Source organism: Oryza glaberrima, chromosome 8 (assembly GCF_000147395.1).
Source record: "Oryza glaberrima chromosome 8, OglaRS2, whole genome shotgun sequence".
NCBI classification, from domain to species: Eukaryota; Viridiplantae; Streptophyta; class Magnoliopsida; order Poales; family Poaceae; genus Oryza; species Oryza glaberrima.
In genome coordinates, this window is record NC_068333.1 from 21,725,590 (window position 1) to 21,747,011 (window position 21,422).

A 21,422-nucleotide genomic window follows, 5' to 3' on the forward strand; every position below is an offset into this window, starting at 1 on the left:
GAAAAGATCAGTTAATACAGTTGAGCAGGCAGAAACCTCTTCTGCCTTAATTGGTGTCTTCTCTGCTAAGCTTGCTAGCTTCGATCCTCTTTCTTCTTAATTAATATTCCATATCTAAAATATGAGACGCACTACCAAGAAATATTTTGTTATCTTCTCATTTCGATCACCTCAATAAATATGATCCATATAACCAATAAAATTAGAGATCACGGTGGAGTATTAAGAGAAAAAAAAAGTTCATAGGAGAGAGTGACTAATAACATAAGAAATAATTATGTATTATATTTTAAAATGGAGGGAGTAGCACTCATGCGACTAGATAAATATGTGGCCAGCTAACAATTGCATGTCTGTTCTCCGGCAGTAATTGCATGACTTGTCTAGGCATACCTTTTTCTTTTGAACGACTTGTATAAGATAGTGCCCAGTTCATATTGATAGAGCAGAAAAAATTACAAAATTAAAACCCTAGAAGTCCGTAACCAGAAAGAGGAAAAAAGTATACCACCCCCACACACCGACAACGCCAAACACAAACCAGGAGAAGGCTAGCACCGGACCGGCCACCGCTAGGCCAACAAAGGAACTACAACTGGGATCGCTCGAAACCCAACCCTTACAACCGACACAAAACTATGCTCTATCCATATCTTAGGGATTTAGGGAGAGAGAGGGTGAGGGAGAAAAATGAAACCGTTCTCCCCCTAGGCCCTCCGACGTGGCCAACTTGTATAAACTAGGGTGCTGATACAAGAGGATGTGACTTTAGAGCGAGCTTGCACCAGATGTTTGGGTGGTTCCGGCAACGGCACTGCCTAGACAGTGTCTCCAGAGAAGAAGCGACGAAAGCACCACCTCATGCCTACTTTGTAGCTAATGACTGCGGAACATCTCTCGTCTTCTAGACATTTTTGTTTGGTACCAAGTTTTGCTATAGCAATTGTTTGGCAACACGCTAGCCATCCATATTAAAGCTATTCTTTTTACAAAATAAATTTATACAGCTCTAAAGAAAATTAGTAGTGTCAAAACAAATCATAAATTCGTAGATGAATTCTCGATGGAGTACAAAATGCATGAATAGTGTTTATTTCATAAGAAGTTCGATTACCTATGGTTTTCTATACGTATTTTCCAAACTGATGAGTAGCCTCAATATGCCTGAGTATAGAAAAATTGAGATTACCTATGCCTGATTAGCTAGTGTTGGATTTAGCTAGTTAGTTGGAAAAAAACGAAACGAATCATTAATATATAATTAATTAATATAATTAATTAAGTACTAACTGAAGTATTATATAATAGAAGTTTTTTATTGAAACACATTATTTAGTAGTTTAAAAAATATACTTCACGGTAAATAAGGAATTAACACAGCCCAACACCACTTAAGAGCTGTCCATAGGATTCAATGGGGAAAAAATCCATTGGAATCCAGTGCCAAACCTCCAAAATTTACTGATTTCATAGGAAAAAACATCAACTCCATCTTTGTTCAGCTTATGGAAGAAAAAAAAATCCTATGTTCTAATATTTTGTTTTGCACATTTATTCCTACGATATTTATATGTTTTACTTATTCCAGCGAGTAAGAAATCCTGTGAACCAATAGCTCCTCAGAGCGTGTTGCAACCTCAACTAATTAAAACATACTGTTAGAAAACGATAAAAAACAATAAATCAATCACAGAAAACACGAGATTTAACGTGAAAAACCCTAACAAAGCAGAAGAGAAAAAACCACGGGCGCCAGCTACCAAAATATCTTCACTATATCTGGGATGAGATTATAACGCCGCAGGGCGGCTTACAAGAGATATATATGGTGAAACCCTAAAAATGATGACAATCCGTATCGCGGAGGCTCTGCCCCCGCACCCCCGGACGTCCCTAGGTGCATAGCCCAATGGGCCAGTTTCAGCCTACGCTCCACTACGGTAGAAGCTGGCTTTTAGTAAATACAACTGAATTTGGATCACAATTCAAGGTGTGCCCTGGCTAGCTTCTTCATCACTTCAGGCTTCTGGAAACGTCACATGCTTTCTTCCCACCAGAGAAAATTAAGCAGTGATAGCTGCAGGATAGTACTCCGTAACGTACTGGCCAGTAGAAAAGTCTCCATAGTGCCTGAATTTTCAGTGCACATTTGTTAGCATCTGCATCTCTCAGCAAATTAAAGTCTATCTGTGTGAGAGAGATGAAACTGCCCATGCTTTTCTTTCCATCCAATTAATCGTTTGAACCACTTGGCATAAACTATGCTCATAACAAAGAGATTAACACATGAGCAAATCCCAGGCAATAGAAAAGTAGAATTCTCTAACACAAGAAAAGAAAAAAGATATCAATATATAAAATGAAACTTGCTGAAGTTTTGCATCCTTTTCCATAAAATACAGAGGGAGAGAGACAAATGACATGGTCGACATAGATCCAAAGAGAAAAAAACACCAGGCAATCTTATCATATTGATCACACTTTTGCTGATGAAACATCAGATGACACTATGACAGCAACCTCTCTCCAAAATAAATTCGTATAAACTGAAACCGATGGAGAAATGGTCCTTGATTATTACAGGTATCCACAAGAGCAACAAGGAAAGATTGTTTTTTAAAAAAAACAAGAACAAGGAGGTAGATATATAGTAGAAGAAAGTAAAACAGGATACGGCGAAATTCAGGGGGCTGTGGCCTCCATTTGGCGCAAAATCCTGCGGCCTGCCGCATAAATGCAAACCATGTAACGCAACCTGTCGGCTCATCGATCTGCTCGTATTGGATGGATAAGCATCCCCTTGCACCTGGGTCAAACACTCAAAACGACCCTCTTCTGGGAACCTTGTATTTTTCTCTATTTGTAAACAGATCCTCCGGTTTTTTATGCTCTATATAAAAGCAGGATGCTTTCTCTTTTTCTTTTTTAAAAAATAAACTAAAAAAGACCACCACTAGCATCTTAAAAGGCTGGCCTCATTTGGATGAATTTTAAAGCATCTTCCGTTTTATTCTGATTCCGTATATCCGGAAATGGAAGGGAAACGGTAGAGGGTTTTTCTCTTAACCGTTTTAATGGTGTACCGTTTTTATTCATCTTTTTTTTAAAAAAGAAAATAGTATAGTACCCACAATCTATGGGAGTAAAGAAAACCATAACTCTTATGTGCTGTTACATTAGTATTTTAGTATTGATGCTATAATACCATCATGAAGTATTTAAATTAGTTATTTACTTTTTTTTTAATGTTCACTAATAGTTACTTTGATGTAAAATCATAATGTAAACATGAATGTAATTTGCTTGCCCTATGTTATGTTGTTTCCAAAGTCTTATTTTCATTTTCTTTTGATGTTTAGGTATTGCTACTATCGTTATCGTTTGCAGCTTTATCATTTCAGTTCCGTTTTCAAGAAAAATAATAATAATTAATATAATTTGAGCATTTTCCTAACAGTTTCATCCCATTCATGTTCATGTTTTTGTTTTCTTTTCCTAACTGAGAGCCCTCCACTCGGAGCAACTTATAGTTCATAGAAAATGTTTATCTAACATGTGACTAATATATGTTTTAGACACTGAGAAAAAAAAATCAACATTCAGTTAAAATAATGCTAGAAAAGCCCTACTAGTATTAAGGCTGAGTTCTAAACTTTAAATCTAAACTATACTTACTTTTTTTTATTAGCATGTTTTTTAAACTACCAAATGGTTCGTTATGTAAAAACAAAATTTATATGTATTGAAGTTTGTTTTACATGTCACTCCAATATGGAGTTTCCTCAAAGCTCATCATGGAAAGTACTCCTACAATACTTACAAGGGCTAATATGAAAACTTCACTATCCGTACTCCTCTTGAGGTTTTCTTCTTGCTTCTAGAGCCACCTGTTAAAGAGGCGGCCTTGCTTGCTTCCTTTCCAGATTCCTCCATAGCTCACAGAAACCTCACAACCCTAGTTCGGCGAGAGCCGGAAGCTATCAAGCTAAGCGAGATACGAAGGAAAGCGGTTCTTGCAGCAGAAATTTCAAGGCTTTGCCGCCAAATTTGGCCCAAGTTTGGCTCAAAATCCACCATTGCAGGCCCCTGCCCCTCGGGAGGCTAAAGCGAGACGAAGGTAAGCGGTTCTTGCGGGAGAAATTTCGAAGCTTTGCCGACAAATTTGGTTGTGAGTTTGGCTCGGAAATCCGCCATTTGCGGTGCAGGCCATGTCGCGGCGGTCTGGGTATCGCGCGGCGGAGCAGGAAGACCGCCAGGTTGATCTGATGGGCGACTCCGACTTCGACGACGACGAGTACGGACAACCTGTAAGCTCTGCACGAGTTGCTTGCGCCATCTGACAGATTATCTAAAAAAAGTGCTGTTCTTTTCCTTTTCATTTTTTCACAAAAGAATAGAGAAAATGCTAGTACAAGTCGCAGTTGCTCCTAACTGCTTTTGTGAGTTGTGACATGCGGATATCATGATATTAGAGTAGGTATGTGCAGACTTCAGCGCAGGAATGGATCTTTGTCTAATTCAATGCAGGTTTTGCTTTATTAGTTTGCTTCAGGCTCTACCAGCAGCTAGTGTTGTTTTTAGATGATTTGGGCATGCATCTTCTGAATTATAGTTGTTTTGTTCAGTCTGATAAAAAGGGTAATTTTGTTGTTTATAGATAGAGTCCAAAGAAGATACGTCGGCGGTGGATGTGAAGAAAGGGAAGGACATACAAGGAATTCCATGGGATAATTTGAGCTTCTCAAGGGACAGGTATAGGAAGACTAGGATGGTACAGTACGCGAACTTTGAGAATGTACCCAACTCCGGGAAAAATTCAGAGAAGGCATGGCATTGTTACATGTTCAGATAAACTGTTGAGGGGTCTCGCATTGTATATTTGTATCTAGCATGGAAGTTTTGATGTGTTGATCTTGATGCAGGTATGCACACCTGTAGATAAAGGGGCACTCTACTATGAGTTTCAGTACAACACAAGATCGGTGAAACCGACAATTCTTCATTTCCAGGTGAGAGCTGTGCCTTCTGGAGTCGTAATTTTGAGTTCTTAAACATTAGAAACTACTATGTATTAGGCGACATATCCAATACATTCCAAGGTCAAAAGATCTGCTACATATGCTAAATAGGTAGTGCATGTGTTCTTTCTTTTGCAGGCTTGTCAGTCTGTACTGTAGAAATAAATTAACCGCAGAACATTTTTCTTGATGTGTGATGGAAAATAGTCAATATCCCGTTATGATAGTACTCCGTTTGGAATACATGGGAATATCACAATGAATACTAGTAGGTCTATACATGTGTTTTTTTTAAGGGAAAATTGTAACCATGCCATTATAATTTTGCATTGAAAAATAATAATGGCATGGTTCCAAATTACCCTTTTTTTAAAGGTACACGTGGTTCTCGTATATGCACTTGAATGAATTATAGCTATGGTATTGGTACCTAACACAACTGCAAGCAGTTTTTCTATTAATTCCTTTTGGAAATTAATGTAGATTTGTCTTCCCCTGCAAGGCTACAAGGGGATAATATGTTCACTTTCCACAGAAAAAGTAGTTCTGTAGACCTGCATGTTTGCCTTCATGAACTATAGTTGTACCAAATAATCAGATATTCTAATATAAATTTCTTGCTCAATCGACTACATTAATGCCATTCCGTTGCTATTTTGCAGTTGAGAAATTTAGTATGGGCAACTACTAGACATGATGTGTATCTTCTATCACAACGTTCTGTGCTTCATTGGTCACCATTCGCCAGTGAGAAGCACAAAGTCATTGATCTTCAAGGACATATCACGCCATCTGAGGTCCCTATTTCTCTTTCAAATGTTTATTTGAACTTGCTAGCCTCATGAATAGCCACTTCTTTGATATTTGTATTGTAACTTTGTAAGCATACATATTCAAATTCCATATATTTGACTTCAGAAGCACCAGGGGAATGTCTCCGAGGGGTTTTACCAGGCTCAAGTTAGTACACTAGCAGTGAGAGGTAATTTGCTTGTTGCCGGTGGATTTCGTGGAGAACTAATTTGCAAGGTAATTTTCTTTCATAACCTCTTGTTCAATCTCTGACATCTATATGGAGTTACAATGTAGCCATGGTGTAATGTGTAAATTTTGTGTGGGGATGTAGTTTTTGGATCGTGAAGGAATAAGCTATTGTTGCAAGTCAACACACGATGACAATGGCATCACTAATTCTCTGGAGATATTTGAGAAACCCAGGTACTATAACATCATTTTAAAAACTACTACTTTGTTTAAAATGAAGTGAGAATGTATGAATCATAACTTCAAAAAATGAATTATGCAGTGGTTCGGTGCACTTCCTGGCTTCAAACAATGATTGTGGAGTTCGAGACTTTGACATGGAAAATTTTCAAATTTGCAATAATTTCCGTTTTCCTTGGGCTGTTAATGTAAGCCTTTACTTCATTCATCAAACTGTTTATATCTATATCTTGTTTTATTTATTGGATACTCCCAAGTCCTAATCTATTCGCCACATTCAAGTCACTACTGAATGCTTTGCTAAAGATTCTTGCATTCCATGAGGAAAGAAAGCCTAATGTTTTATTGATTTAATCTTGCCCCTTGTTTTATACCATGCAGCACACATCATTGAGCCCGGATGGTAAACTTGTTGCTATTGTTGGGGACAACCCTGAAGGACTTATAGTCGATACTAATTCAGGAAAAGTAAGCAGAAAGCAACGCTCAGCGATTAACTTCCAAATACTGACCTCACATTTCAGAAAAAGAAAAGCTCATGGCTGTTTGTTTCTCGTAGACGGTTCATGAACTCCGCGGTCATCTGGACTACTCTTTCGCATCAGCATGGAACCCAGATGGCTGGACATTCGCGACTGGTAACCAAGACAAGACATGCAGGATCTGGGATATCCGAAACCTTTCCAAGTCCGTTGCTGTTCTGGGTGGCAATATGGGAGCCATACGGTCGATCCGCTACACATCCGATGGGCGATTCTTGGCAATGGCGGAACCAGCAGATTTCGTTCATATATTCGACGTCGGAAGCGGGTACCGAAGGAAGCAGGTGGTGGATTTCTTTGGTGAGATTTCTGGCATTTCGTTCAGTCCCGACACCGAGGCTCTGTTCATCGGTGTTCATGATAGGACCTATAGCAGCCTCCTCCAGTACAACCGGCTACGGTTCTACTCATACCTTGATTCTGCTATCTGAATTTGCTACTTGCAATCACTGGCAGAGTAATGTGAGTTCTGAATCACAAAAAATTGTAGAAGCTAGTAAAGTAGTAGAGAAGATGTAGATATGTCCATATCTGTAGCTGTTACTGTAAAGGAACCTGAAATGCATCTGCAAATGGCCTGTTGCTTTTGCTGGACAAAACTGTAGCCATCAGACTTCAGGGTGAGCAATCATCCTTTGGAAGAGAAGATGTTATCTGGTACGGCGCTGTCTACTTCAGCAAAGGCTGAAAAATATCTTGACCTAGTTTCTGCTGCCGCCGGTGGCCGGCCGGACCGCCGTGTTGGACGACGTTGGCGGCGGCGGCGACCGTGTTGGGTCGAAATGGGCCCCCACAGAGCATATGGGCTGGACCGCCTCGTTGGGTTTACTACAATTGAGAAAGAATTGGAAAAAGTATACAGAAGGTCCCTCAACTTGTCATCGCGATACAAAAACGTCCTCGAACCGCAAAACCAGATATGCGGGTCTCTTAACTATACAAAACCGGTCACCCGAGAACTTTCGGTAGTTTTGACCCCGGTTTTGGTCTACGTGACGGTTGAATTAGCGTGAACCCCACATGTCAGCGTGGCCATGTCAGCCTCCTCTCTCTTCCTCCTCTCCCTTCTCTCTCTCACTTCTCTCCTCTCGAGCAAGCCAGGGCGGGTCGGGAGGAGGTCGCTGGGCGGCCGGCGACGCGGCGGCGTGAGCACGAGGGCGGTCGGTGGGGAGAGACGCGTGGTGGCTGTCGGGCGCGTCCCATCTCGACGGCTAGCCTATGGTGGCAGCGTGTGGGGGATGTGGCACCCGGGTACCTCATGGTAGAAGCCAAAGCTATGCTTCGGGGGTGGGCCAAGGGCCCATAACAGATATAGTAAGTGTCGCATAGTTGGCAAGAGAGGAAAGCGTACTATTGTATCCCAAATCATGTAACAAAAGGCAGGTAACCGATTATTGGGATATGGGGCCTTCATTGGCACCGGTGGGCCTATGCTGGTATAAAGGACGCCGGCGCCATCTCTTAATTCTTCTTGGGTTTTTGATCATTTTGACCAGAGACAGAGAAAAACACACACTGGACGTTAGGGTATTACCTCATATCGAGAGCTTGAACCAGGATAAACACCTGCGTCACCATCTCTCCTTGATCTTGCGCACCCCGTGAAATATATTGCCAATCATAGAAATCGACACAGCGGCAGGGGCTCACCTCGACGGCAGACACAAGGGGATCCACAACCATGGATGACGGCAGCGGCTCCCCATCGTCCTCGCTCTCCCCCCAACGCTCTCGCCGCTGACGCCCTCCCCTTCTCCTGCGTCGCCGCTGCCCCCGCGTCGCTGGCCGACATACCTCCTCTCTTGCCGCAGGCCGCCCGTCCTCCGCCTCGCATGTGCTGGAGAAGCTGCGCCCATGCCCACGCCCATGCCGAGGATGCCCGCTACATCGCATCATGTCCCGGTCCCCTATCCTCCACGAATCCCCCGCCATTGCCATGAAGCGCGCCGCATCGGCAATGAATCTGACCAGCGAATCCCCAGCAGCGGCGGCGACCAATTGAAGAGGTGCCCCTTTGGTCGCCCTACACTGTCGTCTCTGTCCCTGCGAGCCGCCTACCTTCTCTAGTGTCGCCGCCATCACCGCCATCGCGTCGGTGAGACGCTGGCGTGGACGACGGGGAGCACGGTGGCGGCAGCGGCCCTATCCTTGCCCGGAGCCGCCACCGCCGATGAGGCTGAGCGGTGCGGAGTTGTCGGTGCCGCCACTCCCCATCCGCAGCTGCGCTCGCCTGCCGTCGCCGCTGCCTCTCCACCACCGCGGTCACGCTGCCGCCGCCCTCCCCTTCTCCCGTGCTGCATCGCCGGCCGTCGGAGAGAAGAGTGTGTGAGAGAGAGAAACATGAGGAAGGGAGAGGAGGGAAAAGAAATACATGTGGGGCCACACTGACTCAGCCGCCACGTAGACCAAAATCGGGGTGAAAACCACCAAAGGATCTCGGGTGACCGGTTTTGTATAGTTAAAAGGCACCGCATATCTGATTTTGTGGTTCGAGCACGTTTTTTATCCCGATGACAAGTTGAGGGACCTTCGGTGTACTTTTTCCGAAGGAATTTGCATCCTGGGTTGTTCTGGGCCCATCTGTACGGCCTTCGTTGGGAGCTTTCCTTACTCCTACCACGACGAGTAAACTGAGCCTCATTTTCGGGAAGGCCCATAATGAGCCGGGCTTCACTGCGAGGTCACCCGCGATCTGCGTGGTCGAAGGACTGCAGGAGTCGTTCGATCGAGCATCCACGGCCCAGATTAAGATGGATGAGGAATTTCTTGCGTAGTTAAATATCTGATGAAATGCATTATCTCATTTATTATATTCAGGAAATTATTAAAATATATACCAAAAGAATTTCCAAAATGATAACTGGATAACCCAGGACTGCTGAGCCAGAGATTTTCTTCTCCGAAAACATAGTTACAAAGAAAATTTACAAGCTTCATGTCCTAAAAAACTACTCCGTACAAGGGAAAATTTATGAAAGCAAGTTCTATTTCCTGATGCATATGTACTGTATCGTGTATCGGTGATTCCATGGCTCTAAGCTCAAGTAGGTACATACTCAGTAGGAGAGGGCAAGAGCCGTGCAAGAAAGGTTCCTACAGCAGTAAACAGCAGAACAAACTGGATGAAACAAAAGAGTGAAACTCTGCTTGCTCTAGACTGCAACCGCAGGACTTCTGAACTCCCAGACAGAACTCTGCATTCAGCTCTTAGCTTCTCCGCCATCTCTTCTAACATCGCCGCTCGGTTCTTGGTATGCTGTAGTTTAAGTTCAAGCTGCTTGTAATCCCCCGACAGAGATTTCTGCGCGTTATAGAGAGCTATTTGATCGTCAACTAGAGGTGCCCAGGTTTGAGCAGCTCTTGTCAGGATGATGCTCTTAATCTCGGCTTCTGTCTTCTCCAGGAAGAGCCGACCAAGGTAAGATGCTTCTTCTGGTCTGGACTCAGGATCCTTTACATTTTGACTTGTTCCTTCAAGAGGTTCTGCGAGATCGACTAAACCACTCCAATCATCGTCGTTTCCATCAAAATTATCATTTGACTCTTTACTGATCACCGCAAACATTTTAATCTCTGCAGTAAGCATGGAGCAAAGGTTATCATAAAGCAATTTTGCATGGATGAAAGTTCGAACCAAGGCATCAAAAGGTACAGCATGTTATCACCACAATACCGGTATGAGACCTCAGATTCAATGAACCAAGGAAACTTACAGGAGAAGTTTTGATTGGTTGTTCAAGCCACTTCTATATACTGTAGAACACAAAGCGCTTTACCCATTTATTTGGTACTATGCCTAAATGGCCCAGTTATTAGAATACTCAACAAGGTAATATTATTACAACCGTCAAATTGAGATGTCAACAACTTCAGCAATTAAGTTCATAATGTTTTATAGGTTCCCTGAGTTGAATCACGGAATGAACTAGAATTATCACTTAAGAAATTGATTAATCAGATTATAGTTGCTTGACTTAACTACCACTCCACCAGCATCATTTATCCGAATACTTTTTATCATGACTGAACACCATAAGGCAGCTATAACTTATTTGTTTCCACAGAACTGGAGTAAACAACATCATGAAATAGTAACAAATAACTGAACCATGACATGGCATTGCTTCAACATCAGTAAAATAATAACAACAACTGAAACAGAATTTAACTTGGCAAGATCCATGAGACTAGACGGGAACGAAATCAAGTATACCATTCTCAAGCGCTTCTTGCGTTCTCTGAAGCAACGAAATCGATTCCGCATACGGATCAGCACTCGACTTCATCCCTGATCCAAGGTCACCATTGTTCCCCACACTCCTCTGAGCAGCATCAGCATCCGAATCAACACTCCCCTGTGCCAATCTCCTCACCACCACGCTCCCATTCTCCACATTGCAGTAATCTCTGGCCATCAATGGCGTCTCCTCGCCGTGATCACAGTGATCGGCAAGAACCTTGTGGATTCCATTGCCGGCAATCGATTGCCGCCGGGAGTTCACGGCATTAGAGCTGCGCAGCGAGTACTGCGCCTCGGCGGCACGCGCGCGCGCGGCGCGGGAGGAGCGCCCCGCCCTGTCGGCGGCGAAGGGCGAGAGGTCGTTGTGGCGGCGCGGGGCGCTCGCTGCGGTGGAGGACCTGCTGCCGCTGCTCCGGTCCTCGCTGTGGTCGGAGTCGGCGCCGCCCGCGCCGACGGAGAATCCCGAGGAGGCGACGAGCAGCACGCCGAGGCTCGGATCCAGCTTCGCCGGCGGGACGAAGCGGGACTCGACGGAGGCGGTGGAGCTCTCCTCCTCCTCCTCCTCCAAGACCACCTCGTGCAGCTTCCCCCTCGGCGCGCCGCCGGGCAGGGGTATCCGCCGCTTGTGCAGCTGCGCCGAGCCGCTGCCGGCGGCGGCGGAGGCGGCTGATCCTTCCTTGCGCTGCTCCCGCGGGATACGGCGCCATCGACGGAGCCCACGGCCTTTGGTCTTTATCACGGGAGAGCTCCCCGGAGATGCACCGGCCTCCACCTCCGCCGCCGGCGACCCGACGGCGCCGTTCTCCATATCGGCCGCCGGAGGTGGCATCAAAGAATCGACGAAATCATCGTTGAACGGGGGTTGTCGGAATCGAGCAAGGTCGTAGTAGCGAAAATTTTCAGTTCGTTTGGTCTCGTGGAAAGGAGATCGAGGGAGGATGACGAACTGGACGGCGACGACGACGAAAGGGAGAAAAGATACGAAAAAGAAGTGATTTTTTTCCCACCTTAACAGCAGCCCTTTTCCAGTTCTTTCTCTTCTTTTTTTTTTCCAACAAAAACGTTCGCGTACGGTATCTGCGTCAGTTACAGCCACGTCTCGGCGAAACGCATTTTAAACAAGCGAGATGGCGACGACGTGGCTAGCTCTGCTTAGCTCAGCAGCTTGATTGAACTGCTATGTTTTTTTTTTTTTGTAAGAATTACACGGTATAACGCAGACACTCACCACGCACGTACACTCACCCCATCAACACACGCACATAAACCCTACCCCTATGAGCATCTTTGAAGACTGGACCGAAAAATCCTTGAGATTGATGCAGTTATGGCGGGTATACCGCCTACAACTGAAAGCACGACGAGTGTGTTTAGTTCCTGTCAAAATTGAAAGTTTGATTGAAATAGGAACAATGTGACGAAAAAGTTGAAAGTTTGTGTATGTAGAAAGTTTTGATGTGATGGAAAAGTTGGAAGTTTGAAGAAAAAGTTGGGAACTAAACCAGGCCTAAATAGTGAGGTGGAGAAAAAAAAAGGGACGAAAGAGATAAGGGCATGGTCAATGCAAGGGGTACCTCAAGTGCCATCTAGGATGGGGCAACACCCTCAGAAAGCTAATTTACCATAGTGCAAATTGCTTTAGGTGGTAGTCTCACATTTTTATTTCAGCCCCCGGTGTTTTTTTAAGTCCTCATAATTTTTCAATATATATATAAGTTCAAAATTTACACTAAACACCCCAAAATCTAGAAATTGATATAAAATCTCTCCTCCCTCACTCTTCTCCCCCACCGACACCCCAAAATCCCCTCTCCCCATGCCGTCCTACTTCACCATCCGAGCTCCTCTTCTTTCTCATTTATTTCACCATCCATTCCCATCCTCGTCTAGTCTCCTCCACCCGATCCTCTCTTCGTCCGTTGATTTGATGTGAAGAATGCTACGGCGGTTGCGTTGAAAGCAAGGGGTATCGTCGGCAGTTCCCGCCGTCGCCGCCTCCCTCCTCTCCCTCTCTATCCCGGCCTCCGTTGCCACTTTCTCCTACTCTCTCGCCTCTTTATCCCGGCGCATAGGGTGGCCGACGGTGCGCTTGTCACAGGGGCCACGAACGGTGAGAGGGGCGCAGGGGCCGACGATGAGCAACGCACAGGGGGGGCGGTGGCCAGATCTAGTCGGTCGTGTCGTCGCCGTCATGGGCGGATCTAGCCACGGCGCCCACGGAAGAGGTCGGCGACTCTTTCAATCTCTCTCTCTCTCCGTCATGGGCGGCGCCGGATTTGCTCATCGCCTCTCTTTCCCCCTCTCTTCCCCGCTGCCGCTCGTTGCCATCGTGGCCTTCGGCTCCTCCACCACCTCACCGCCTACAGCTCTGCCCAAGGGTGGAAAGGGGAATACAGGTGTGGGGAGCGGTGTCCACAAGCTACGGCGTCTCCTCGCTTGGTTCCTCTGCCAAAAGTCGCCAGGAGCGCGTCCCCTGGGAGAAAACGTGCGCCTCTCCAGGGGCACGGCACAAACGCGAAAGATAACGGTGTAATACTAACCGTTATTATTGCACGATAACCTTCCAATAGCACGAGCCAAGGTAACCGTTACCTTTCATACCCTCTGGTAGAAAACACGCGCCTCTCCAGGAGCACGAGCCAAGAATACCCATTGCTCATGCTCTAATAACCTACCAATAGCTGGTGCAAACGTGCAAAGTTGGTGGAAGCTACCAGAACAACCTACCCAGGGCACTCTTCAAGTATAAAATGTAACGGATATATAATGTAAATTCAAAGCTTTTGTTAATTTTTTTTAATACAATTGTTTTTATATGGATGAGTATACGTATGTGTGTTTGCATTTGTACTATGTTTTTTTACGCGTATTTGCATTTGTACTATGTTTCTTTAAAGAAAAGGTTACTAATTCTGACTAGGAACTGATGATTTTCTGGTCTGTCTAGGCCTGTTTGGAGAGCTTAAGATTCTGAGAAGCAGCTGGTTGGTAGCCAACTTCTGAGTCTGGAAAAGCTAGTTTTCCAGTTTCTGGCTTCTAGTTTATTTTTTAGATTTTACGACCACATCTTCTCAGAATTTAAACTAAAAGCTGGATGGTTTAGGAGAGTTTTTGATTTTGAGAGAAGCTAAAGAAACTCCTCCAAACGTACATAGGGTCTTGTTTGGGAGCTTAAGATTCTGAGTAGTAGCTCGCTGCTAGTTCATTTTTTTATTCTTCGACTAGAACTTTTTATAGCTGAATCAACTAGAAACTCCTCTAACCAAAGCCATATATAGTCTGTAGTCTGGTTCTACGGGCCCGGCTTCTGCTGTAGGCGGACAGGACAGGGCAGATCGGCCGAATAGCGTAGACGGCGCCTCTCTCGGCCCTCGCGGCGGCCACCACAAATTGCCCCGAACGTCCGACGTAACCGGGCCACGTTCCGCGGGCCAGCGCTTGCGGTAAACTGCTTCTCCCGTCCCTCCCACGCGACGCCTCCCGCTCCCGTGCCGGCAACCGGTGGGTGGTCGTGCCGCACTGCCGCCTGCAACTGCAAGGTGGGGGACACTGCGCACAACCGCACCCGTCGTGGGCTCGTGATGGTCAGCCTGGTTGGGGGTGGGCGGGTGCGGTTGGAGTTGGAGAACCTGCTGCGATGCGAGATGCCACCATCCCGGCCAGCACGCTACCCAACGCCATAGGGCCGCCACCGCACGTCTCCTGTCTCCACCCTCTCCTATCCCATCATGCTGGCACATGCCGCTGTCGACGCCGACGCCCCTTCCCCATCCAGCCTGCCTTGCTTGCCATGTCCTACTACTACCACTAGTAGCAGTAAAAGCCTGCACAGTGCAGCTCTGCAGATCGAGGACAGTCTGTTCATTTTGGGCCCAGTAGTCATCTTGCTGATGAGATCAAAATCCGCAACCAACTTGACACGGTGAGTAGAGTAGCAACCATGGAAAGAGATGTTGCACTTATCAACATGTAGTACAGTAACAACCATCATCAAATGTCCCTACAACTCCGTCTCTCTCATGCTCGAAGAATATAATAATCTCATTGATTGAAACACGTATAGGAAAATTTAAGCGGCAATTAAGGAAGTAATAGTATAGTTGTAGCAGTAGAAGAGTACAGCAACACACGTTAATTAATCACGCGAGAGCGATGGATGGATCGGCCGGTAAGGTCTCGGTCTCGACCTCACACGAGGCGGCGGCAGATGGTGATGCCGTCGGCGATGGCGAGCTGGCAGACGTCGATGCGCGGGTCGGCGGCGAGCCTGGAGTTGAGGTCCCTGATGGCGACGGAGAACCTCCGGTCCAGGTCCGACAGCGGCGTGTCCGGCGGCAGCGCCACCGTGCCGGCCCACAGCGTGTTGTCGTACACGATGTGCCCGCCGACGCGCACCAGCTGCAGCAGCTGCTCGTGGTACTTGACGTAGTTGGGCTTGTCCGCGTCCACGAACGCGAAGTCGAACGCCGCCTCGCGCCCCGCCGCCGCCTCCTCGGCGAGCAGCTCGTCCAGCTTCTCCAGCCCCTTCCCCTCGCGGAAGTCCACCTTGTGCGCCACCCCGGCCTTCTCCAAGAACGGCCGCCCGATCTCGTAGCTCTCCCTGTCCGGGTCGATCGCCACCACCTTCCCGTCCTCCGGCAGCGCCAGCGCCGTCGCCAGCAGCGAGTAGCCGGTGAAGACACCCACCTCGATCGTCCTCTTCGCTCCGGCCATCTTCAGCAGCATCCCCAGCAGCTGCGCCTCATCCGCCGACGACTGCATGAACCCCCTGCATGAATTAATGGGCTAATTAGTTAATCAACCCCAAGATCTAGCTTAATTAAGCAGATTAATTAGCAGAGATCGTGGTTTCTTACCACTGGTGCTTGTCCGTGATGAGGCGCAGATCGCGCATGCACTCCGGCTCCCGTGGCAGCACCGTCGTGTCCAGGACATACTGCAAGTTCACCGGCGACGAACACAGCAACCATCAGCAAATTAATTAAAACAGAGAGATCATCCTAAACACAATCCGGCGAGCTGATCAAGAATCATCAGCAGCACGTACCTTGTACAGGGCGTCGCTCTTGAGCAGCGTCTTGTTGGTGCTGTCGATGTCGCTGTGGGCGTTCTTGATCACCGGTGCGTCGCCATTGCCGGTCGTCATGGCGATGAGATCTTCCTCCGTTTGAGCTGTTGCTGCTTGAGCTGCTGGTGGTGGTGCGAGTCGATTGGTTGGGTCGTCAACCGAGAGCTCCGGCGAGCAATATTTATCGGCTCACGAGAGCAGGGTTGGTGGCGCCACCAAACACCCGGTCTTTTTTCCTCCCTTCCTATTCAAAAAATAAATTAGCAATCGATCGATCGCACGGTGACCTGGTTGTTGAGCCACCAAACGTAGTGGCCATGATCAGTGCCCCAAAAAAGGGTATTTTATAAGCGTTAATTTGGTCTTCCCGTTGAGATGGTCCAGTAAACTGAACATTATTACAGTACTCAGTACTACATGTACTACTTCATGCATGATGCATGTGAAATTTTTGTTTTTTTTCCCCTCTCTTTCTTCTTCTTCCTACCACCACCACCCGCCGCGACCTAACCTGCTTTCGTCGTGGTTTGGTTAAAGAAAGGGATCGCACGTTTTTGTCCACCCTGTTTATCCCAATATTATTCCGCCTGCTTAAAATTATTTTGCCCAGGGAAGAAGAAGAAGCTTCAGCGAAAACGGCTTCTACAAAGCTGCGACAGGTAGTACTAGTAGTACAGTAGCAACCACCAGCTCACCACGATTTACCTGTGATGGAAATGATTAATGAGTGGTGCTGCGACTTATAATTAAGAAATGCAGTAGCACTCCATTAGTTTAAATTTGAGATCGTGTTCTGAATGTATTTTTGGGAGAAAAATAACCAGGAGAAAGCTCGGAGCTGTCACGAAGATGGATGGACCTAGTAGGCGCTTCCATTGATTTGGGCACAGTGAATTTTCTGGTGGCGACTGTGGATGGGCAGCCAAAAAAGGGTCAAAACAGGGGTTGCTACTGTTCCAAGACTCCTAACCCTCCACCTAGAATGGTGTCTATGTCATTAATTATATTATCATGTACTAGGACTTTTAACTTATGTGACAATATATTAATTAAGAGAGAGAGTGGAGAGAAGAAGAAACTAGGTCTCATGTAAGACACAGTTTCAACACGAGAACCTATGCACTAGACACTATCAAGTTTTGCATTGGGAGAAAATAGTGCCGTCATAATAGATGAAGAATAAATATGATTGATATAAAAAATAGATGATGTATTTATTAATGGTCCACTTTAAAAAACCATGAGTTGTGGTGTGTAGTTTCTATTGTGATGTCTTATTAACATGACACTATAGACACTACTTATGGATACTATGGCTTGGGACTGCCCCCGAGAGGATACAACAATTGCAGGTCGCTACCGCGACTAGAGGAGGGAGCACGCAACAAACGTTTTTGTGACACACTAGCAGGGGCCCAACGGCTGACTTCCTTCCGTCCACACGCCAATCACCAAACGCACGCTGGTAGAGTAGTCGTATGCGGTTGGAACAGTAGATGTACAACATCATTGGACCGAGTACAGTACAGCGACGACAATAGCATATCCCATTAACCCTCCATTAATTACGGAACCCAAAATCGTAGTCGAATCGATCGATTTTGCACCTCGAACGCATCTATGATGGTCGTGTAGTGAGCTTACAGTACTCATTTCCGTCCCAAAATATAATCATTTTTAACATGGTGATAAGTCAAATATTTTCAATTTTGATTATTAATAACAAAAAAAATCAATCATATAAAATTGATGTTATTAGATTTATTATTAAACAAACTATTATAATATGTAACTCTTTTTATTTAAAATATCTTATTTTTATATAGATATTCGTTGATAAAACTAGTATGTCGGCGACCGTGTAATTTTGGAACGGAGGGAATACTTCATTCTCCCTTCACCAAACTCAATATATATACACCTAGTAGGCCAACTGACAGGGACACACACCAACCCTCCAGTTATCGTTGAAACGACCAGAAAAAGCTATGGATGGGTGCACCGTGCACCTGGACGATTGGTTGGCGCGAATTCGTTCGTCGCGCGTGCGATGCGAGAGAAGAAGGCTCCGATCGGGGCATTGCTGGTGGCGCGCCGCATCGATCGATGGGGCCAAAATTACGAGGACGATTGGCGGGCGGGTCGCCGTCGCTCGGGTCACCGGAGTCCACAACTCTCGCAGAGTGGCAAGGGTGGGGTGGGGGTGGGGGTGGTGGTGCCCTGGTGGGCCGAGTGGCCCACGACGACGTTATCGCCGGTGGGTGTAAGTCGGGAGGGCACTGATTGGCTCGTCCGGAGTCTGGTCATTACCGAATGTTACTAGATTTGACACAGTACTTTTGTTTGTCTCATAGTAGTATTGATTTCGAGCCTCTCACACTGTGGTACTCCCTCCATACATAATACTTTATCCATTTTATAAAAAACCAACTTCAAGCTATAAATTTGAACATAGGCTATATCCTGATTAATAGCTAGAAGTTAATCTTTTTAGACAGAGGAAGTATATCATAATATTATAAATTTGAACAAATTTCCTATCCAAATTATACCTCTTATCTATCTATTTATTAAAATATTGTTTTCTAGTACTTGATAAAAAAACAATTTAGGTTTTCTCATTATTATTTTTTCCATAGAATATTGAAAATCAATTTGTTTTGAAGAATCCCTGGCAACTCTTATGGGAACATGAGAGAACACTTGATAGTGGCTCGCACGAAGGAATAACAAATGAGATCGCGCTATTCATGACCCAGGGAAAGCTTCTTGCGGTTAATTAGCAACATCTATGACTAGCTAGTGGCTATTCCTTTGACGAAGCTGGTGGTGGGATCAAGTAGCAGCATCTATGATCGACTTACATAGATCTAGTGGCTCTTGCGGTTTCGCCGGTCTTCGCATCCGGGCATCTGCCGATCTTCGTGGGGGTAGGTGGTTGGTGAATGAAAAAACGAATTGTGTCATTTTTTTTTTAAAAAAAAGAGTTGCGTGGAAATGTAAAATACTTGTAGGTAGATATCCTCTTCACCCTAAAATAAAGCTATTTCGATCACTCAGTTTTTTCTTTTCAAATGAAGCTATTTTCTCATATATCTATCATTTCAACGAATCACAATCATCTTTTATTTTATTTCTTCATCCAATTTCTTTTACCAATCATAATGTTTCCTGATCATTTTTTACATTTTTCAAGTAGATGTGGGGTCCTGAGCGAAGTTGACCCCACTGCTACTTGTGGAATTGCCAGTAAGGCGTCAATTTGGCGCGACAATTGCAGCTTTCTCCAAGAGGACATGCCAAACTTGACAACAATATTTCCGTAAGATGCTAGAGTGCAGTTGTCACTTGCATATACAGCAGGGAGAAATGATGACGAGGTCTTTGGCTTACTGTATTAGCATTAGGACGTTTAGTTCACGCTAAAACTGAAAGTTTAATCGAAATTAGAACGATATGACGGAAAAGTTGAAGGTTTATATGTGTAGAAAAGTTTTGATGTGATGAAAAAGTTAAAAGTTTGAAGAAATAGTTGGAAACTAAACCAGGCCTTAGTAATACCGTCCCAAAATAAGGTTGCGTTCGGGAGGGCACGCAAAACGGAGCAGCGTTTAGCGCGTAATTAATTAAGTATTAGATATTTTTTTTTCTTAAAAGTGGATTAATATGACTTTTTAAGCAACTTTTGTATAAAATGTTTTTTAAAAAAACGTACCATTTAGTAGTTTGAAAAGCGTGCTCGTGAAAAATGATAGGAGGGAATAGGAACAGCCACTGCTGACGTTTTGGACATTCTAAATACTAGTGAGTATTTAATTAGAATCCATATTTTCCTTTTTTTCCATATTAGATATCAATTTTATGGAGACGAAGCAACACATCTCTACATGAACGTAGGGGTACTCTGGAAAGCTAAAACATCGATATTTTTCATCCACGAGCTATTAACCTCATCGTTAATTAAAAGTGATCTAAAGAAATTATTTATTATTTATTTTGGAACGAAGGGAGTACGTACCATCTGATCTTATAGTTAAAGATACAGAGAGGGTTTGTTTATCATAGGTTTGGGACCACGGGTAACAAAAACAGAAGGTCAACTCTGGTTTCCGTGGTGAATAATTTCCCGAACCTTGAGAATGCCGGAGGTTAGCTTTGTTCAGACTTGGCTTCAGCCTTCATACGAACAATTTTCAAGTCAGATGCATCATTCCATATTGTATATTTTACAGAGCATATTTTACTTGTTTTAGCTTCTTTCCAATTTTTCTTTGTTTTTTTTCCAATTACACGACAAACCCACTCACAAGCTAAATCAAGTAAAATATGCTCTGTAGTTTTCACAAGCTAAGGGTGTGTTTGGTTGGACTGTAGCTTTTGAAAAAACGGCTGTGGGCTGTGACTTTTAGAAAAGTAGCTGTGAGAAAGACAAAAGCTCGTTTGGTTACACACAGGTGGCTTTTGGAAAAGCTTATCTCCTGACGAGTGGACCCCATATGTCATACACATGTATCTTCTCTATCTACACAGACACAGGAAAGGCAGGGCGGACGAGCGAGGCGGCGGCGGGCTAGCTCCTACTCCGGCGTCAGCGAGGAGGGCTGTCGCCCCGTGGCATCTGCCTCCTCCGGCTCCGAGTCTGGCTCGTCCCGCGCGTCACCGAAGAAGTTGGCGTCGATGTGGTCGTCGGCGGCGCCGTCCTCGTCGTAGTCGCCGTCTCCCCACGAGCAGTTGCGGCGGGAGCCGCCGCGCGGCGGCGGATGTGCGGCGGCAGACGAAGTGAGGAGGAGGAGGAGCGACGCCGGGGGTAGAAAAAAGAAACGCGAACCGTTTTTTGTGTAATGGCAGAGGTGGGTAATTTTTTCCCCAAAAAGCAGGTGAAAGCAGGGGGTAGAGGTGCTTTTGATTTGTACTACACTAAAAGCTGGCTTTGACAAAAGCAGTTGTAGCTTTTGGGTCCTTTGGTTGGGTTTTTCAACCTGCTTTTGAGGTTGGCTTTTAGCTTTTGCAAAAGCAAAAGCAGGTTGAAAAGCCTAACCAAACATACCCTAAATCTTGCTATTAGTGAGATATCTCAGTCTACAAATATAGGCCTAAAATTGTTCATATTTTTTTGACGAGCTCGCACATATGTTCTTTTTCTTAGTTTGACCTCAGAGTATGCTTTACAAATATTTGCAGGAATTCACAAAACACGTGGAATTCAACTATTTTCCAATCTTATAATTAGCTTGTCGTTGTCGCATGACCGACGCATAGTCCATCATGTCTACTTTCCTCCGTAAAAAAAATCAACCTAGATAAAGATGTGTCCATCATCTAAAACAACA

The 21,422-nt window shown here is 45.2% G+C and overlaps 3 protein-coding genes across 3 annotated transcripts; 1 reads left to right on the forward strand and 2 right to left on the reverse strand.

Moving 5' to 3' along the window:
* Positions 1 to 3,926: 3,926 nt before the first annotated feature.
* Positions 3,927 to 7,444, forward strand: LOC127783300 (uncharacterized WD repeat-containing protein C2A9.03-like). The gene is made up of 10 exons (XM_052310548.1): positions 3,927 to 4,117; positions 4,206 to 4,307; positions 4,658 to 4,825; positions 4,923 to 5,009; positions 5,681 to 5,815; positions 5,937 to 6,047; positions 6,145 to 6,236; positions 6,325 to 6,430; positions 6,624 to 6,710; positions 6,802 to 7,444. The coding sequence occupies exons 2-10, from the start codon at positions 4,209 to 4,211 to the stop codon at positions 7,213 to 7,215; spliced, it is 1,299 nt and encodes a 432-aa protein (XP_052166508.1). The 5' UTR covers positions 3,927 to 4,117; positions 4,206 to 4,208; the 3' UTR covers positions 7,216 to 7,444.
* A 2,185-nt stretch (positions 7,445 to 9,629) lies between these two features.
* Positions 9,630 to 12,085, reverse strand: LOC127782386 (WPP domain-interacting protein 1). Its single transcript, XM_052309563.1, has 2 exons — positions 10,998 to 12,085; positions 9,630 to 10,357 (listed from the first exon to the last, which is right to left on the reverse strand). Exons 1-2 carry the CDS (start codon positions 11,851 to 11,853, stop codon positions 9,825 to 9,827), a joined length of 1,389 nt encoding a protein of 462 aa, XP_052165523.1. The 5' UTR covers positions 11,854 to 12,085; the 3' UTR covers positions 9,630 to 9,824.
* Positions 12,086 to 14,951: 2,866 nt separating this feature from the next.
* On the reverse strand, positions 14,952 to 16,397 carry LOC127782389 (tricin synthase 1). Its single transcript, XM_052309566.1, has 3 exons — positions 16,072 to 16,397; positions 15,881 to 15,960; positions 14,952 to 15,792 (listed from the first exon to the last, which is right to left on the reverse strand). Exons 1-3 carry the CDS (start codon positions 16,168 to 16,170, stop codon positions 15,213 to 15,215), a joined length of 759 nt encoding a protein of 252 aa, XP_052165526.1. The 5' UTR covers positions 16,171 to 16,397; the 3' UTR covers positions 14,952 to 15,212.
* Positions 16,398 to 21,422: the final 5,025 nt, after the last annotated feature.